Source organism: Acanthopagrus latus, chromosome 14 (genome assembly GCF_904848185.1).
Source record: "Acanthopagrus latus isolate v.2019 chromosome 14, fAcaLat1.1, whole genome shotgun sequence".
In the NCBI taxonomy this organism is placed as follows: domain Eukaryota; kingdom Metazoa; phylum Chordata; class Actinopteri; order Spariformes; family Sparidae; genus Acanthopagrus; species Acanthopagrus latus.
Window position 1 is genome coordinate 6,208,987 of NC_051052.1, and position 17,989 is coordinate 6,226,975.

Here is a 17,989-nt window from a genome sequence, read left to right on the forward strand (position 1 = left end):
TTTTTGGGGGGGGGGGCGACGACGGAACCGCGCGGAGGATCACGTAAAAGGGCTTTTAGCTCAGCCCCACCGTAATCAGGGATAACACACGGTCTATTTAATCTGCCGTGTTCCATTCAAGGCCCCCGCTGAATGGCTTATCCTCCCCATTCAGCGCCAAATCTCCCCATCAATGGCCTCCGCACAAAGAGAGAGGGATGAGTTTTCACTCCGCCGCACACATAATGGAGCTAATGCGTTCTTTACAAAGCAGATAGAAAACACAAAGTCGACGTGAGCGCGCACGTTTACGATGTCACTGCAGCATACGGCATCACGATCACGTATGGAAACAGACCTTCACAGGTGACTGTACACCAGGGTGGGGTGGGCGAGGTTTTTTGGATCTTCCCTGGTATATTGCTTTTGTTTAAGTATGTTCTTTTGACAATCAGACTTTGTCAAACCAAATAAAAAGGCCCGATTACATTCACTTTAAGCTATAATTTGACTTCAGCTCCTCTGAGCAACAAAAAAAATGGATTGTAACATCATTTCACTGGTGTGAGGATCATAAAATTCCCCCACACCTGGCACAAACTGGTTTTGTCCGTTGGAAAGCGAAGACCAGCAGGGTCCCTGGAGGACAGCTAACAGGACTTTTGGATCTCATTAATAAGTTTTCCAGGCAGGTTTGACCTCGTAAACTTCCAGTCACGAGCCTGACAGGAAGGTGTGACGTTGCCGGGTCGTAAAGACATAAACGTGTGTTTACTGGCAGTGAGGCAATGCAATGCAGGTGAAAGGGCCAGTTCCCAACCTTTGTAGAGCAAACGTTTTCTGTCAGAGGAGCGTCCATTGGCCTGCGGAGCTACCTCTTCATTAACACCACCTGTCATGTTTCATAAAAAATCTCCATTTTGAATGCAAATAAAATGGATATTAAAGGTGCAATATGTGAGGATTTTGTGTGGAAACACTCAAAACTTCACTGAAATAATCAACGCAAGTTTTGATGTAGTGGCGTATTTTGATGGAAGATTTAGCATGCTAACCAGCTAGTCCTGGCCAGTCCAGGTTTTAAAGGCCAGCATCTCCCTGGTTTTCTGAGCTCCACCTCTAGCTAACAAGCTAACGGCAGCTACAGTTGGCAGCAGTTAGCTGCTGTACCGGTCATATGTTTCCCCCTCTTTTTGCTGCTTTTAACAATTAATGATAAAAGTAGATACTTTTACCTTTTCATACAAATGAACTGTCAGTGTTAGCACCATTCTTCAGCAGTATACATTACCTTTAGCTTACAGTTTCCACCTTGTATTCAGTAGCCCGTTTTTTGGCTAACATGGCTATATCATTCATCCATTACTTTTAGCTAACTTTGTCAAAATGTACGCAATACGTTAGCTATTTCGCCCCTTATACATTAACTTTAGCTACTTTTACTTCTACTACTTTTATTCAAAACTATGTCAGCCATCTATCCATTACTTTAGGCTGTCTATTTCAACCATTTCATATTTTATTCCTCTTATTTTTGTAACTGTTTCAACTGCTATATCCTTGATTTTCATTCTGTCTTGATCACAACATGTGGTGTCCATAAAGCGCAAAGAAGTTTTGGCTGTACGTGTGTGTACAGCGCAAGTAGCCTAGATTAATCGGAGCTCAAATGGGACGGGGACACATGACTGGCTAATATGGAAGAGCTAAGCAGGTAGAGGAGGACGTGCTGCTGAGTCATGACAAAGGGAAAAAATAGAGCGAGACTGTGACGGCCGGTCGCCTGGTGATGGTGGATCAGTCTGCGAAACACTGCGAGCAGTCGTTTTTGCAAAATAAATCAGTCAACTTCCTTTGTTTCACGCTCATCCCTCTCACGCCGGTGAGAGGCACAGAGTTTATGGTAGACTCCAACTTGTATGCCTTTAACCTGAGTGATTGGGAACGCACACAATCCTTCGTCAGCACAGAATTAGCAGCTATTTGTGGAGCCGGTGGCTTAGACACTATTCATATGCCTGACACAGCAACTCCTCTCTCCCACAGAGATTACACGCACACACACACACACACAACCACACCAGCATAACCATCAGTACCAACAGAGGACCACACACCAGTCTACTTTAGGCTAAACACAACACATGCTGTGGATAGACAGCTGAGTCACCTTTTACTAAGTTGATATCTAGGAGTTACAGGATAAAGACAAGCAAAACATCAGTAGAACACTGCAGTGAGTATGTGATGCAAACAGTTTGCATATTCCTCACGTGCATAGGTAAAGTGGCCCAATGTGACAGGCAGCAAAATGCAAAGTTGGAAGTAGGAGTGAGAGTTTCGGTGATGTCGAGAGCGCTGGGCAGAAGGCGTACCTGTCAGGAGTCACATACACACATTTCTATCTGTGTGAGTGAGGCGGAGCAGCGAGTGGCGGACCTGATCGCAGTCACATAACCACTCTGACCGCATGGTGACCGGCCCGAGCCAAGACACTCAGAGAGCCTATGATTCAAACTTGAGGAAATACCACATCCAGCTGGCAAATGCAGAGTGTGTGTGTGTGTGTGTGTGTGTGTGTGTGTGTGTGTGTGTGTGTGTGTGTGTGTGTGTGTGTGTGTATGAATGATGAGTGAGTCAGCGAGTGCAGGGAGATGAAGAGAGGAAATGGCATGACACCACATAAAGCATCTAGACCGGCGAGTGTTCAGCTCATTCGATGGGCTATTCGGGTCGATAATCGGTCAGCATCAAGTAGGCTGAAGTCAAACGGTACCTCACATACTTAAACATGTTTCCTATTTCAAAAGCATTGTGTCAGTCTTCTTTGCAGCAACGAGGACATTGAGCTGAAGGTTAACCCATCCGGGAAAAAAAGCATTTGCACAGCAGGAAGCAGGAAGAGGATCGGATCGTTTACTTATGGAAATTGCTGCAAATCTCATCCGACCTCTGCATTTTAATAAAAGGGTCCAATTTAAATCAACTGCTGTATCTTTAAAGACAACAAAGTGTGAGGTAGCACGCAGACAAGCTAAGTGAACGTGTCCAAATTATAATAACTAGCAGAAATGAATGTAGAGTTTGTAAAAAACAAGTTTGTTAAAAGTGCACTATGTAGTTTTGGAAAACTCATAAATATTGAAAATATGAATCATATAAAAATACAAACACAGACATAATTGTTTTTTTCCATAACTTAAAAACAGAGAGTAAGGTCCCCACACTGTGTGACGCTAAAGCTCCTTTGACGACGGTTTGTTATCTAGTAAATTCAGTCAACATCAATAAATTACATTTTTTTTCCTAAAATGACTAGTTGCAGCACAAAATGCTCAGTTGTCTGCTTAAGTATGTCAGAGTAGGCTAATTACTCTCTAGCCGCGCTAACAGGTTCGCAGTGGTGATTTAAGCTTAACGCTAGTGTCACCCTGCTAGCATACTTGCAATGAAAATACCGGCATGCTAATGATTAGCATTAATCATGTTCACCATTTTAGTTTAGTGTTTTAGCTTGTCAGCATTTGCCAACTTGCACCAGACTCAAGGTCCAGCTGAAGTTTATAGGAATGGCATTAATTTTAGTGCAAGTTGGATCAATTTAGTTTTATTCCCTGATGTAAAGTCATGACGATAGCACGGCTTAAAACAATTTAGCGAAAGGTTTACGGGTTTGCTAGATACATAACATCTAAGCAAACCATGTTGCTACTTTGTATATTAAGCTTTGAAGAAAATATAGTGGTTTGCAAGTTGTGCGCCAGCGGTTTCTGCATCTTCCAACATTTCAGAGACACAATGTAGATAAAGATTTCATCCTAACATTCTTTCCAAAATAACTTCAATTTGGCACTTCAATTCAGCCTCACTTCAATGACCTCATTGAGCTGAATCGTGTAGGAGAGAGAGAGGGATCTGTTGTTATCCCCTCTGGTGCCATTTCCCAGCAACTTCCTGAATGCATATATTCACGATGAGTCTGATAAGCAGCATGCCTCTCACAGAGTGTGACTCATGGATTTTGTGAATGGGCAAGATAGGGAAGGGTGCCAGAACAGGCTGTGTACGCCACAGATTAGGTCCATAAATGGAAACACAAAGAGGCTGACGTAATGAAGAGAAGCAAACAACGGACTGTATGTTATCCTGGAGTTCATTTATTGGTCCAGCAGATGCAAAATCAACTGTACAACATACTGTCCTCTCATGCATAGTCCTGTGATTAAGACAAGGGCCTCCCCTCCAAGCAGTCATTCAAAACTACATAAAAATAAATAAAGAATATAATAAAAGTTTTTTACAAAAACACAGTTCAAGTTTCTCAAACAAACATGTTAACAAAAGGTGTTTTTTTTTTTTTTTTTTTTTTTCCAGAGAGAGTTAAGCGACGGCTTCTTTCTCAGCAGATCATTGTTTCCATTCATTCCCAACACAGTACAAAAACAGACGCGTTTTCATTAAAACGACTCCCGGGACAGTTTCAAGTCATCTCCCATCCATCTCCAGTTATACTGTATGTACATTAACATTTACAAAGACATTATTAACAGCACGCATTGTTATCATAAAAATATATGTGCGTACATTTGTGCGTAGCAGACAACGGCAGCAAAGGGGAAATAAAGGAAAATAAACTTGAAAATAAAAACTGTCCAATCAGTGGAGCGAACTGTCAAATGATTAGCGTTAAAACTAAAAACAAAGACACGTAAATACTCAAACTGTGAAGAGTGAAATATTGAAATGATATGTGGAGTTATTAGGTGAAATGTGGCGCCTCTCCTCGAGCAGTCAACCCCAGAGCGGCAGCAAGAGAAGCGGCGTCAGGCTTGCAAAACAAGCACTACAGGCACTCTACGGCAAAAATCCCCTCCATTACTGTGAAGTAACATGAAAAACACATAGTGACACGAAAAACACAAACAGAAGTAAAAACGAATCCCCCACTGTGCAAAATAATCGCTTATTTTGTAGCATGTCAGCATATAAAGGAGTCAGTTAAATCACAACTCTCCGTTGTTTTAGAAAAACATGTACATGAAAAACGCTAGTGCTTCCAAAGAAGTGCCAAAAAGTTTACCATGTAAACTAAATACCTTATCATTTTTTGTTAAATTAAAAGTGCAACCAGAAGTAAAAAACAAAAAAATTAAAATGATAAGCTGAAAGTTGTATCTAGGAGTGAAGGGTTGGTCTCTCTAACTTAACAAACCAGAAGAAACTGGTTTTCGCAGAGGGCCCTCCGTCTGAGCTGTGAGATGCAACAGGAATGACTGTTGATTTAATGAGTCACAGTTCGCCTCTTTCAGCCTGGATACATTAATCACGTGACCTTGATGAAGGTTTCCCAGAAGACAGATTCATCCGTCCCTGAGAGAAAGGAAATATCTAACAATAGCAAGAAAGGGAGGATTTAAGAGTCTTGCTTTGATATGACAAATATCTCATAGAACAGAAGTGAAATTAACCGAAAAGGAACAATAACGTGTGTCCTCAGCTGACAGAATGATGCAACATTAACCGAATTTACAGGCTGAGAAATGTTGCTTTTTGTTTCATGTTATTGTCTGTAGTGAGTCTTCGTCAGCGAACCGCTTCCTGGCCTCTTCATCCAGGTGGTGACATCGGTACAATTTCACTGGCAGGGCTGCAGGACGTCATGGCGGCCAGATGAGCTCCTCCTCAGGTTCTGTAAACACACAAAAAAAGAAACGTATCCGGTTAAAACTTTAGATGCCATCCCTGTTACTGCAAATATTATCCATCCAACGCATTACATTCAGCTGCTAGAAGTGCAACAAGCACACTAAACACAGTGCTATTATAAATGAAAATAATATATATCCCCGGGCCTAATGATACTCTCTCGTGTAGAGTAATCTCTTAACTACCGGTTACATCACAGGTATTTTCTCAGGCTCTGATGTCCTCTCTGATATTCTTAGAGGGCGCGAAAACTAGCAGTGAGTTCATGAGTGTGTGAATAGGTTGTTGTGGCTGACTGTGAGTGTGTGAGAGCCTGCACGGAGTTAATCCTCAAGTGATTATGAATGAAGCTGACAAGATCCTCACACACCCAACATCGCTATCCACCTTTTTCCACCGCGACAGCAAAACTAGAGCAGACACGCCATTCTCTCCTCGTGTAGTTAATTAAGTTTAATGCAGGTTTGTTTAACCGACTCCAGACAAGTATTTGGTTGCCTATGGTAGAGACCCAACCTTGATTAACACTTTTATAATTTCCCCAAGATGCAGCCCAGTGAATCTAACAAAACTAGAACCATTAAACTGACTGTAAACAGTACCAAATTAGTACATGAGTGAATAGTTTGGCTCTTCTTAAACATCTTCATTTTCCATCCATATGAATAGAAAATGATTATCTAACTGGTAATTTAATGAAGTGTGTGAATGTTTTTGTCACTGTACTAGCTACTACCATCATTGTTTTACTGTCTACACATTAGATTAACACAAGGCAAACAAATCTAGTGCGAGCAAGCTTCAGCATGTACATCTGTGGTCTTTGCTACATGAGCCTGCTCGCAAGTTAATGAATAGTTGGGCTTATTTTCCCATCACAAAAAAAAAAAAAAGATTTTCTTGTCACATCACTCATCCTTCTAATTCAGCTCGTCTGGTTGTTAGCATGCTAACTAACTTACTGTAATTGTTTCATTTTTAACACACTAAATTAGCACAAACTGAGTGTATCTAGAGGAAGCTAGCTTTAGCATGTTACATTTGTGTCTAGACTTCTAGCGAGTTAAGTGATAGTATGGTTAATACTTCAAGAACTTGTTCAGCTATCTGGTTAAGTCTGGTTGTTATCTGAATGTATTTGTGTCATGTACGCGGCTGCTAGCAGAACTATGAAGCAACTGCAAAGCCTCTACAGCGTGTTTACCTTTGAAAGACTAAGAGTGAAATCACTTTCAGATATTGGAGGGTGGTTCGTCTTTAAGCAACAGGACAAGACAGGCCAGAAACAAGCCAAACACGGAGACAAGAACAGGACAGTCAGCAGCATGAATCAGCGTAGTACAACAAGCAGAGTGTTTTGATGACGACAGCACAGGAATCACAGGAATGTAAACTAGGGGTGTTTCCTCTGAACAGTAACAACATGTTTCTTTTTTTTTCCCTCCCACATAGGAAACATTGCTACTACTAAAATGTTTTCATCATTCTTCATGTCCTGTGAATCAAGACTGAAATAGTACAGACTAACTGGATAAGTGTCTGTAAGGAACATAATGTATTTAGGCAAAAAAATGTCAGTTTATTTAAAGATGTTGCATTATCTATGATAATACATACTCATTAATGTATCTACTAAAAAGATAGATCTACATTTGAATTTTTATTTATATTTATATACAGGTATGAATCTTTACATAAGAGGATTACCGAGTGGGATGTAAGTGTGCTGTTCTCAGTTAAGTACTATGGAAGTCTAAGAAAAGAAGTGAGTGCAGTGAACACAATGTAAACAAACATGAAGCCACAGGAAAGGAGTGAAGGGGTGAGATTAAAAAAAAAGAATGACATGGCCATAAATAGTGAATTGAGCAAATACTTACAGGCAAACTTTGCCCAGCCAGTGCTGTATGGTGCAGAGGAAGAGAAGGCAGCAGAGGGAAAGAGGACAGGAAACAAATGAGCAACATACATGCAGTCTATACCGAGAAAGGAACAGATAAAGGAGAGGTTTTGTTTTTTAGTGACTATTGCTGTCCTAAATGCTCTTTGGAGAGGTCTCCTCTCATGATTTGAACCTAAATAATTTGGTACTGGCGATATGAAACGCATCACTTGATTCCTAGTCATTACTAAATGTAGAATGGAATGAAGTGTGTCCACGTGTGTTTATGAGAATTATACCTGTCCGGCCAGAGCAAGAGGAAGGTGTGAGGGGCTGCAGAGTGCCAGCGAGGCGACTGATGGAGGCACCTCCTGAATGGGAGCCTCGTCCAGATCATCGATGCGAGGTTTCTTGATGTTTGACTCGGGGCTTGTCAGAGGAGTCACACTGTTTCTCCTGATCAAGGTGCCTGGACCCCTCTTCACCTCCTGGGGGGCAATAAAGATCATATAAACAACATTTAGACTTAGACACGGAAGGCAATGTCACTTCCTTAATCAATTGGATATAACTTATAGCTAGACTTCTAAGAGGGAAGCGCAGAAAATTCCCAGTTTATCAAGTATTACCTCAGGTCTGTCTCTGTGGGTGTTCACCGCCTCCACATTCAGAGAGATGGACTCCACTTTGCACCCATAGGCGACAGGGGTGAGCTTCAGCACTGTGTGGAGCGGACACTTGAGGTAGGGCATCTCATCTGGAACAACCAATCCAAGGAAAACGTAGATATGAATACAACTGCATCAGGTATTGCAACGGATTATGACACTAATACAGAGGGATTATGGGAGATGTAGTACCAACCTGCACTCTTATCCAGAAAGTAGGCCAGCAGGCAGCGCATGACGGCCTGGTGGCAAACAACCAGGACGTTCTCTTGCCTCTCCAGCTCCATGATGACCGGCTCAACCCGCTGGACCAGATCCTGGTAGGACTGCAAGATTTATTGTTGTTAGTTTTATATTTTGTTAAGTTAAGTTAATTGTGAAGGTCCAAGTAGAGTGTGTGTGTGTACCTCTCCAGCAGGGTAGCGATAGTAGAATTTATCTTCATCTCTCAAAGCAAACTCCTCTGGGAATTTCTCCTTCACCTCGTCGTACGTCATCTCTTCACAGACTCCCTGAGAACACCCAAAGGATAATACTTGAGTTTAACCATCACAAATGTAGCTGTGTGATGTGTTGGACTGTGAAAGTGTGATACTCACAGCGTCAATCTCGTTGAGAGCCTTCCACTGCTCATAAGGGACTCCAAGGTGCTCAGCAGTCTGGATGCTGCGACACAGCTGGCTGGTCCAAACCTTCAGATCCTTCAGTTGTTGTTCCTCCACAAACCGGGCCAGGGCAGCCGAGAACTACAGCAGGGAGGAAACAGGAAGTTGATCATTTATGCTCTTAAAAGTCTTGTCATCTTGTTCACTTTCAAGGGTTCTGTCCGCGACTGTTTGTACCTGTTTCCCCCGCGCTGACAGGCCTGCGTCGCCGCCCAGCCGCCCCTCCAGGTTGTCGCTGCTCTCTCCGTGCCGACACAGGTAGATGGTTCGGGGCTGGACGTGGATGTTCATCAGGTAGTAGACGATCTTACTCTGGATGTGATCCTGGATGCGGTTGACAAGGTAACGCCGACCCACGTCTATCACCTTGATGAAGGAGAGATCTCTGGAGGGGGAACAGGACTGCATGAGAATTTGTATTGGAAACTGACAGATGTCCTGAGAAAATAAGAATCACTGACTGTCTACCTGTCATGCTGATCAGGGTCCAGAGGCTGGTAGCTGGTTTTGTAGCACTCAATTCTTCTCTGAAAATCCAACATGGCATCAGTCTTGTTGCAGTCCTTGTAATCCGGACATGACACCTTCACTTCCTGCGCGGGGAGGGAAGATTGTCAGACGGCAAAACACACGCCTGATTCCAGAGAGTTGTAAAGGTTTAATGACGTCTCACACAGTGCCAGGACAAATTGCGTTGTCGTGTTTTATGACTCACCATGATGTTCGACGCAATGACGCTAGGATCATCGCAGACGGACTCGATGAAAAAGATCTGTGCACATAAAGGAAAAGTAGTTCAAAGATGCTGCATTGCACATGAGGTCATTTCTTAACTCCTCATGTGGCTGTAGGGACACTTACCTTGAAGCCGTTCTCATCACCGAACTTGAGTATCATCTCTCGCCTGTCTCTAGTCGTGTTTGTGGCATCGAAGACCTGAAAGAAAAATGAGACAGCTTCATAAGAACATGAGGCTAATTATCTTGTCCCACATCAGGACAGTTTTAGAAAAGTTAATCATGCATGATGGGAAACTCACCGCTACTTGGCCTCCCTCGTCCTTCAGATAGGATTTGACATCCCTCAAGGCTGCTAAGGCACATTGCCTGAAGAGGAGGAGATGTAAATTCAGTGTTTCCATTAAAGCATAAACAGTAGATGACTTGATTGTGTATTTGTGTTGAACTTACTGCCTGATTTTCACAGCACACTCGTTATCAGGCTTGAAGAAGTCGTAGGAGCTGTAGTTCTTGACCGCTTCCCTACGGTACTCTCCAACGTTAAAGACTACAAAACACACACACACACACACAGAAAGAAGAGGCAACACGCATGAAATGATGTCCAGGAGGCAGAGACATGAGCTGCTATGTCAGGCAAAACACTTCAAGGAAGGTGGCAAGTCTTCTTGTTAGTGATAAGCTACTGACACTAATGTGTACTGTATGTGTTTGTGAGTGTAGTGTACCTTTGGTGGGCATGCCGATCCAGTTGAGGTATCGGGTGAGCTTCTTGGACATGTACGTCTTGCCCCGGGCGGGAAGACCCACCATCACGATGACTGTGGGGGGGTTGACGAAGTGGGGGGCGCCAGTTGCTGCGGAAAGGGACGACAGCGGGGGATATGTCATGAAATCTGTGCTCGTCTACTGACTGCAACAGGGACAGTGAACATCTTGAATTTACATTTTGTGCTCTGCAAGCTGAGAGGGCAGCAGCAGCCAGAGAGCTGGCACGAATAATCCTGGGTCGTCGAGAATGGAATTATTAAAACCACTACTTCTGTGGCTAAAATCTTTATTTCTCCCCATGCTGACACACTCTCAGCGGGCACGGGGGTGTCTGCTGCTGCCAGACTCTCCTTTTACTTCCACCCCAGTGCCCATTGACCCACTTCTGCACACTCTGAACCAGCTTACATGAGCCAGCATGAGCCGTTTTCACTTGACCAAACACTCTATACTGTACTGTAACTCAAGCCCTCAGCAGTTTTATATCACATGATGAGTCTCTGCGGGCTGCCCTGGATTCACACAGCGGGAGGACAGATGGGCAAATATATTTTCTGTAAGTCCTGCAAATTGTGAGTAAATTAAGGATGCAGGATTTTTTTCAGTTTCAATCAATGCAGGTGGCAGCATCATCGCGTGATAACACCCTGAGACCTAATTATATGACCTTGCAGCGCAGCTAATCTTGCTTCCATAACACAAGAGCTACCATGCTTAAGTGGAAAAATGGATCAGACGCTAGATCAATACTGACGTGTCTAATCATTCCACAAACAATTCATCTCACCTATGCAGCATTCCATCTCATCCTACTTCATATCGATATGCATTTCAGGTCAAAAGTGAGTCCTCCCATCGATCTGTAAACCATTATGAGTCCTTAAACCATGAATAATCGATGAGCAGAAGCAGAGGGTGAAGTCACCAACGTGAATCCAGATGTGCAGGAATTAAATCATTTTCAGTCATGAAGAAAACCCTTCTCCCTTTTATATCTTCATCAACATAGATTGAAATCCTTTCTGACTGAAGAATCGGAAAGTAAAGCACTAGAAAAAGAAGGCAAGCCAGGCGAAAATCTTCCTCTATTGCTCCAATTTTTGGCAGAAATGTCCGCAACCAAGTTTGGGGAGAGAAGTTGCAGGCGTGTCATTTTTCTTTTGGGGGCCCTGTGTAGTTTGGGGCAAGATCGTTTCACATGTAATAAAGAAAGATCCTCATTGGCTAATATATTTAAGTCCCAGACAAAATAAATTAACTATTTTCAACAGACCTTAAAGGAAACACTGTACCTGCCAATATGTGGCAGTGTTCTGAAGACCTTATTTTCCTTGGACAACAGCTTGTTTATTAAGTATCAGAGAAAATGCATATTTCTGAGTTTGTAATACTACATCATTAATGTTGCAGATTCAGATTTTGATTCTCCGGATCTAAAGTGACCCTTTACATTTTATATTTTACCTCTATTCTCCTGAACAGCGGCTTTAATAAATCTTAATAAAAGCAAACATACAGGAGAGGAAGACAGCTTGTTTTACAAACCCTGACTTCTGATCCCACATCCCACATTAATAACCCTTCTTCCCGGTGGTCTCTCTGGTGCAGAGTCAGACACGAGACAGGGTCGCCCCATGCACACGCGCTGCCGGCCGACCAATTAGAAAGCGGTAGCGCTTCAAAAGGCGTCAGACACCGGCTGCAAGGGGCTGCGGTAACCATGGTGACCGGGGACGTGACGTGCGGCGCGTGCTGATGGAGGACCGTAAGTGATGAGTCGCGAGACCGGCGCGGAGCAGGTGTACCTCTCACAGCGGAAGAGTAGCTTTTTAAGCTAACTGTGAAAACGCAGATTTCAATCGATGTTTAGCTCAACAGACACACAAAAACGGTCGCTATATGGTTGTACTACGGTGAGGTATTACGGTATTACGGAGGAGGGCCATTATACTAATACCGCGACTATCATTCATCAGCAGACAACTTAAAGAATGCGACAGAAGTCTCACCTCTCCGGGGTGCCGGCTTGTCATCCTTGGTGGGAATCCAGATCTTTTGGATCCTGTTCTGGGTCAGCTCTCTGGGCATTCCGCACAGCACACGAGAACCGAGCCGCTTATATTCCGGGGAAAAGTAGCGAAAAGAAGAAAAAAAAAAGGTGCCGGTGCGCTTGGCTTTGTTTTTACCAGGAGCCTCCTCCGTTCAGGCGGAATGAACCGGGCCGCTCACAATGTCTGCAGAGCTCTCTGAGCCGGGGCTAATCTGCCGGTGTGCGGCACACATCCGCTATTTAACCCCGCCCGGCCGGGAAGCAACGTGACTGCGGTGACGACACGCGGACGCAATACAAACTGCACACACACACATACACACAAGGAGAGAGAGGCTGCCGCGGCGCCCTCTTGTGGTCGCTCTGTTCATTAGAACGCTAATTTCATTATCAGTTACTTATCATGGAATTTAGTATAATACTTCTCAGACTTATTGTTGGTTATAGTCCGCTTAATAGCGTTTGTTAAATCTCCAATTACACCGCAGCAGCACATAAATATCAATGTGTTTAATTTTATATTTCAGCTTCTTTATTTTCAAACACTTTTTAAAGCTATTTCTTGCTTGTTTAGAACGTTTTATAATGAATCGCGGGCGCAGCAGTATTCAATCGATGCTTTTCCATAAGGTCTAAGTACTGTATGTAACGTGTTTAGCTTTTTTAAATGTCATTTTCGTTAATTTCTCATCATGGTGTACTATTTTTTTTTTTCAGGTAGTTATTATCCGTCTCCCAGCACTGTAGACAGTGTTGCAGTCTGCACTGTTGCACAGCCTGTCCGGTCTGCAGCCTGGTGCAAACGTGCGGAGTCTCACATCAGCTCCCTCTGCTTCCTCAAACTGGGCTGTCCCACTGAGTCATGATGGGTCATGATGATCACCACCCAGGCTAGATATATGTATAGTGATGTGGATGAACATCAAAAAGCCCACACTGACCAAACATGTTTTGATAGTGCACAAAATAGACATGAGAGTGTTTGATTGGTAGCTGAGGATCCATTCTCTAAAAACAAAACAACAAAAAAAAAAGGGTTGTAATAAAGAGTGGAGCTTAAAAGTCATGTCCCCCTCCAAGCTGGCAAACTAAGTGAAGTATTTTATTATATTTTATCGTGTATTTAAAGCACTCAAAACTTTATCTCATTCTTTCCGATTTGCAGTCTGCATGTTCCGTGCTGACACTAAATATAACAGCTCACCCAGTTTCTGCTGGTTTAGAGTTTCACCCTGACCCCAGTGGCACGGTGCTGCAAATGGAGGGGTCAGATTAGGCAACGCTCACACACACACACACACACACACACACACGATTCTTCCACACTATGAAATTTGAATATGGTTTAAATGCAGTTTATGAAATATCAAATCCTTAAAGCCTTTCGACATTCAGTATATCCAAATGGAACAAATCTGTTAAAGGAAAAGTTCACCCAAAAAATGTTTTCATGCCAGTGGAAAGTCAGGTGACGTTTCTAGAGCTTCACAGCAGCAGCAGTGTTGCAGCATTCTCCTAATCATTTAAAGTTGACGGGGACCTGTTTCAAAACTTAAAAATACAACTGAGATTAAAAAAAAAACATATAATGGCTCCACACAGCTCGTCTGGCATAATCCAAGTCTCTAGAAGACCTGAGATCCCAAATTGTTGTTAAAAGATTTTATTCACACCCCTTTAAAGTAGGGATCTAGCTGGGGATTAAAACAAGTCTCCATTTACCTCAGTTGTTAAGGAGAACGCTGCGACACCGCTCTGCTGCGAAGCTCCAGAAATGTTTAGTGGACTTCGAAACTTCACCCAACTTTCCCATCAGCATGGAGTTTTTAGAAAATAAAGCCTGAATCGTCATTTTGGGGTGCTTATTTCTCTTAAAGTGACTCAAAGGACACCTGTGAGGCTCATTACTGACTTCACCGTGACCTCATTCCGTTTGCGTACTCGGTGCTTTTCTTTTTACGACCGCTGTTCATATTCAGTGACCTCTTTTTAAGAAGTGCTGCACTTCACAGGTGAAGATTCAAGTGTGCTTGTTTTAGTTTAACTGTAACCGATTTGTGCGGCTCTCTGTCTGCAGCAGCATCGAGGTGCGATCTGCAGAACGAGGACTCCGCTGTAAACCTTTCATCTACATTAGCAACTGCTACGGCTCTTCAACTTTTTACAGTGCGCTGAACTTCCCCCCTTCCCCCAGTTTGGGCTTTTAAAAACCCCTCTGAACTCTCTCCAACCTCTCCTCAAAGATCTCGGCGCTTCTTAAAAGCAAGGCATCATGGGAGTTGGGAGCCGTTCCAGGACAGGATGTGTATAATTTTTTTCGGTGTGATTTATCATTTTTGCTAGAAAGTGTTTATGCCAGGATGAAATATTTCACAAGACTTTCTGGAAAAAAAAAGAAAAAAAAAAAACAGATCCAGTACCCCAGTCAGCATGACCAAGCTGATTTCTAATTTGAGAGTAACCAGCTCGACTGGCTCTCACGGTAAAAGTTAAATCAAAGACAAAGACAAAAAAACATAGATTTGCATGGAGTAACGACACATATAATTTGCACCCTGTTGTTCGGTCTTGGAAAGCCTCTGAACTCTCTCCAACCTTTGCCCTGGAGACCTCCTTCTGTGTGGCACTCTGGGTATTTGATGGGGTTTATTAATCAGTGACAAACTCTTTCAGAACAAAGGCTAGAGTTGTGCTATTTATGCCTTGAACATCCTCCTTTAACAATAATCGTGACTGCAGTTTTTTGGGGGTTTTTTTTATTCTTAAACATAAGCAGAGTAAGAGGAAACTTGTACGGGGTCAGGTTATGATCTCTTCCCTGACACGTCACAGTCTCAACCGAAAGTGTTCGCTGGAGAAACCGCGATTGTGAAACTGAACGTGGTTTGTGTCGCTTGTTTGTCCTGATAGTGAAACACCTTTGTGTGTCTGAGGGGGTTTTAGAGGATAAGATTGTCGCCTTCCCGTAACTCACAGTGGCGCGCTGATTCAACCGAGGCTTTTGCAATTTTACTGCAACGTCTCGTTGTTTCAAGTGAAATAAGATCGCCCCGGCTCGACCGTTGGCTTGCACTGCGAATGCAGAGTGCCTGGCGGTGATGTGGATGGCGTTTTGTCTCAGGAGGACAAGCTGCTTGTCAGTCTCGGCCGGTTGTCCCTGAAAATAGCTGCGAATCCACGTGGGGCGTGAGGTAATTAAGATGATGTTTGTGAGGAAAACACTTGATTAAGTCTTTAGACTGTAATGACATGTCATTTGATCGACAGGTCTGACCACGAACGGGTTCACTCAGAGTACAAGCACACACATTAAAGCGTTTCCTTGTCCAAATATACAGAGTGTAGGTTTGCTGCAAGTTATAAGACACTAGGATTACACTTTAAATCACAGACAGGTGGAGATTCAGAGGACGTTTATAGAGTAATGATTTTATCCCCTCATTTCTATTGTACTTTTTACTTCACTGCATTTATTTGGTTACTTTTCACGTGAATACAGTAGACAGCCAAAGATTACACCAGTGGCTCACGACCTCGTGGCGTCACGTAGAGGCAAAAAATGGCTAAAATGCATCCCCGTTGTTAACCTGCCACCCCCTTCCCCATGTCCTAGTCACAGAGGGTGAAGGGGCAGAGAGGTTGTTAAGTTGAATACGTCACTATCGTCTGCCTGACTCACTGATCCTTTTATCTGTCTGAGGTTCGCGTTAGAATCTACGGCCTCGAACACAACTCTGTAATATCAGTAGCCTAACCATAAATCCAAGGTAGTGTCTGTGGTGCTGAAGTCGCAGACAGATTTGTAATCGTGCCGCTCTCTCTGAGCCCTGCCCCTTTTTGTCAGCTTCGTTATGCATTCATGATATTCTTTGAACTTCATAAAATAAATTCCAGTTCTAACTATACTGAAGCCTCTACACTAGAGGTAGCGTCAGCTGCACGATCAAGGTGACAAGTGGAGGAGCCAGGGGATCATAGAGACACACTGCCGCATGTTGTATTTGGTTTTGTAGTACATCCGAAAGTTTCGTCTTGTATCTATAACAATCTCAAAATTATCTTCAATAAATACTCAACATCATACTCATACTGTGCAGCCCATGTGCTCGATAGAATAGTGTCACCTTCATGATCAAAGTGACAAGTGGGAACATGGAGTTGCAGAAGAGCCAGAGCGCAGAGTAACATTGCTTCCTATACTGTTGTGTAGCATTGTAAAGTTTTGTGCACCACTCAAAAGTTTCATCTTCTATCTGTATATACTGTATAACGATAAGAGTTAAATCTACTGTTCATACTATATTCTAAAGCAAGGTCGCCTTCATGATCCAAGTGACAAGTAGGAAAAGCAAGAAGATCATAGAGACACACTACTGCCTGTGTTATTGTCTGGGCCTTGTCTAGCATCCATAATATTCTCTATACTACATAACATAAATGCTAATTTCTATACTATAGTGCGGCTTGCATTCTCTGAAGAGTAGTGTCACGTTCATGATCAACGTGACAAGGAGCAACATGTAGCGAGAGGATCATAGAGACACACTGCTGCCTGCCGTATTCCTGCGCCGCTGAGGAGACACGACTTCCCGATTTACATTTTTCGGTGCACCCACTGAGGGAGGCATCCATCCCAATAAATATGAACAAGTCACCGACTGTGTAGGAGTATCCATTATCCCATAAAACAGAGCAAAAATTAGAGAAAAGTTCAAATCCAAAAGAAGAAAATTCTGTGTAACAGAACAGTTTTTTCTGTTCTACTCACCTCATGAATCATCTCGTGACCCTTTAGAGGGAAACTGTATAAAAGGTGGTTAGCTGCTGATACTTCTCTACTTTTGCTAGAAAGTAGAATTATCACATATGTCTTGCATATCAGCTGACTGCACCCATTCAAAATAAATCACCAAATTCATTTTTTCTTTCCATTTATGTTGCGTTCAATCCTGATTTCGGTTTATCGGGACATCTTCGGCCGGGAAAGAAGAAAACTGGACGCTACGTATCCAGGTCAACCAGGCCCTTACAGTCACACACACACACACACACACATCGTGACCCCTTGACCCCGTCTCATGTCACACCCGCTGGTATTTAGGTCAGGGTTTAGTGGGCCGCTGACAGCCAATCATATCACTCCGCTCAACTGAGCACGCTCAGGGCACGTTCTCAGCATCGGCTTCACGCCTGGGTCTCACATATATACTACACACGGTGCTGCTGCACGTCTCAGAGAGGCCAAAACAAACGGGCTGCTGACCCTGATGCCCGGCATGGATGGGTGTACGTTCATGTGTCAGCCATTTTTGTACTACTTTCAAAATCACATTCAGTCAACCCCTTGTGTTTTGGGCCACTTGTGTTGAAGAGGTTGTTTTGTCTCCCCAGCGTACAAATGTGCGCAGTCCTGGCTGCAGCTGGTTCTGCGGGACACAGTGCTGTCCTGGAGCAGGCGTTATTCTTCACCGTTTTTACCGCTGCTTGGGTGGGAGCACACGTGAAAAGTGGCGTGATTTCCTAAGTAA

The 17,989-nt window shown here is 43.3% G+C and overlaps 1 protein-coding gene and 1 long non-coding RNA gene across 5 annotated transcripts in view; one reads left to right on the top strand and one right to left on the bottom strand.

The window, feature by feature from the left end:
* Positions 1-17,989, top strand: part of LOC119032274 — a 173,810-nt gene that overhangs the window by 152,047 nt on the left and 3,774 nt on the right. The window lies entirely within an intron of this gene.
* pfkfb3 (6-phosphofructo-2-kinase/fructose-2,6-biphosphatase 3) lies at positions 4,115-12,702 on the bottom strand. Of its 3 annotated transcripts, none has more exons than XM_037121242.1 (15): positions 12,421-12,701; positions 10,369-10,497; positions 10,091-10,187; positions 9,940-10,006; positions 9,762-9,836; positions 9,616-9,672; positions 9,369-9,493; positions 9,078-9,285; positions 8,835-8,981; positions 8,643-8,747; positions 8,432-8,561; positions 8,197-8,324; positions 7,867-8,055; positions 7,566-7,588; positions 4,115-5,668 (listed from the first exon to the last, which is right to left on the bottom strand). In XM_037121242.1, exons 1-15 carry the CDS (start codon positions 12,497-12,499, stop codon positions 5,662-5,664), a joined length of 1,566 nt encoding a protein of 521 aa, XP_036977137.1. In that variant the 5' UTR covers positions 12,500-12,701; the 3' UTR covers positions 4,115-5,661. The 3 variants fall into 3 exon arrangements, with proteins under 3 accessions (XP_036977137.1, XP_036977136.1, XP_036977135.1); XM_037121240.1 differs by lacking the exon at positions 4,115-5,668 and adding an exon at positions 5,688-6,940 and having other exon boundaries at positions 12,421-12,702; XM_037121241.1 differs by lacking the exon at positions 7,566-7,588 and having other exon boundaries at positions 12,421-12,698.

Bases quoted from the DNA above. Each gene is read 5' to 3' on its own strand.
- pfkfb3 (XM_037121240.1), bottom strand. From the start codon at position 12,499: ATGCCCAGAGAGCTGACCCAGAACAGGATCCAAAAGATCTGGATTCCC. The intron at 9,837-9,939 runs GTGAGTTTCCCA...TTTTTCTTTCAG, and splicing joins ACGAGGGAGGCCAAGTAGCG to GTCTTCGATGCCACAAACAC. The intron at 8,056-8,196 runs GTAATACTTGAT...ATTGCCCCCCAG, and splicing joins CCCACAGAGACAGACCTGAG to GAGGTGAAGAGGGGTCCAGG.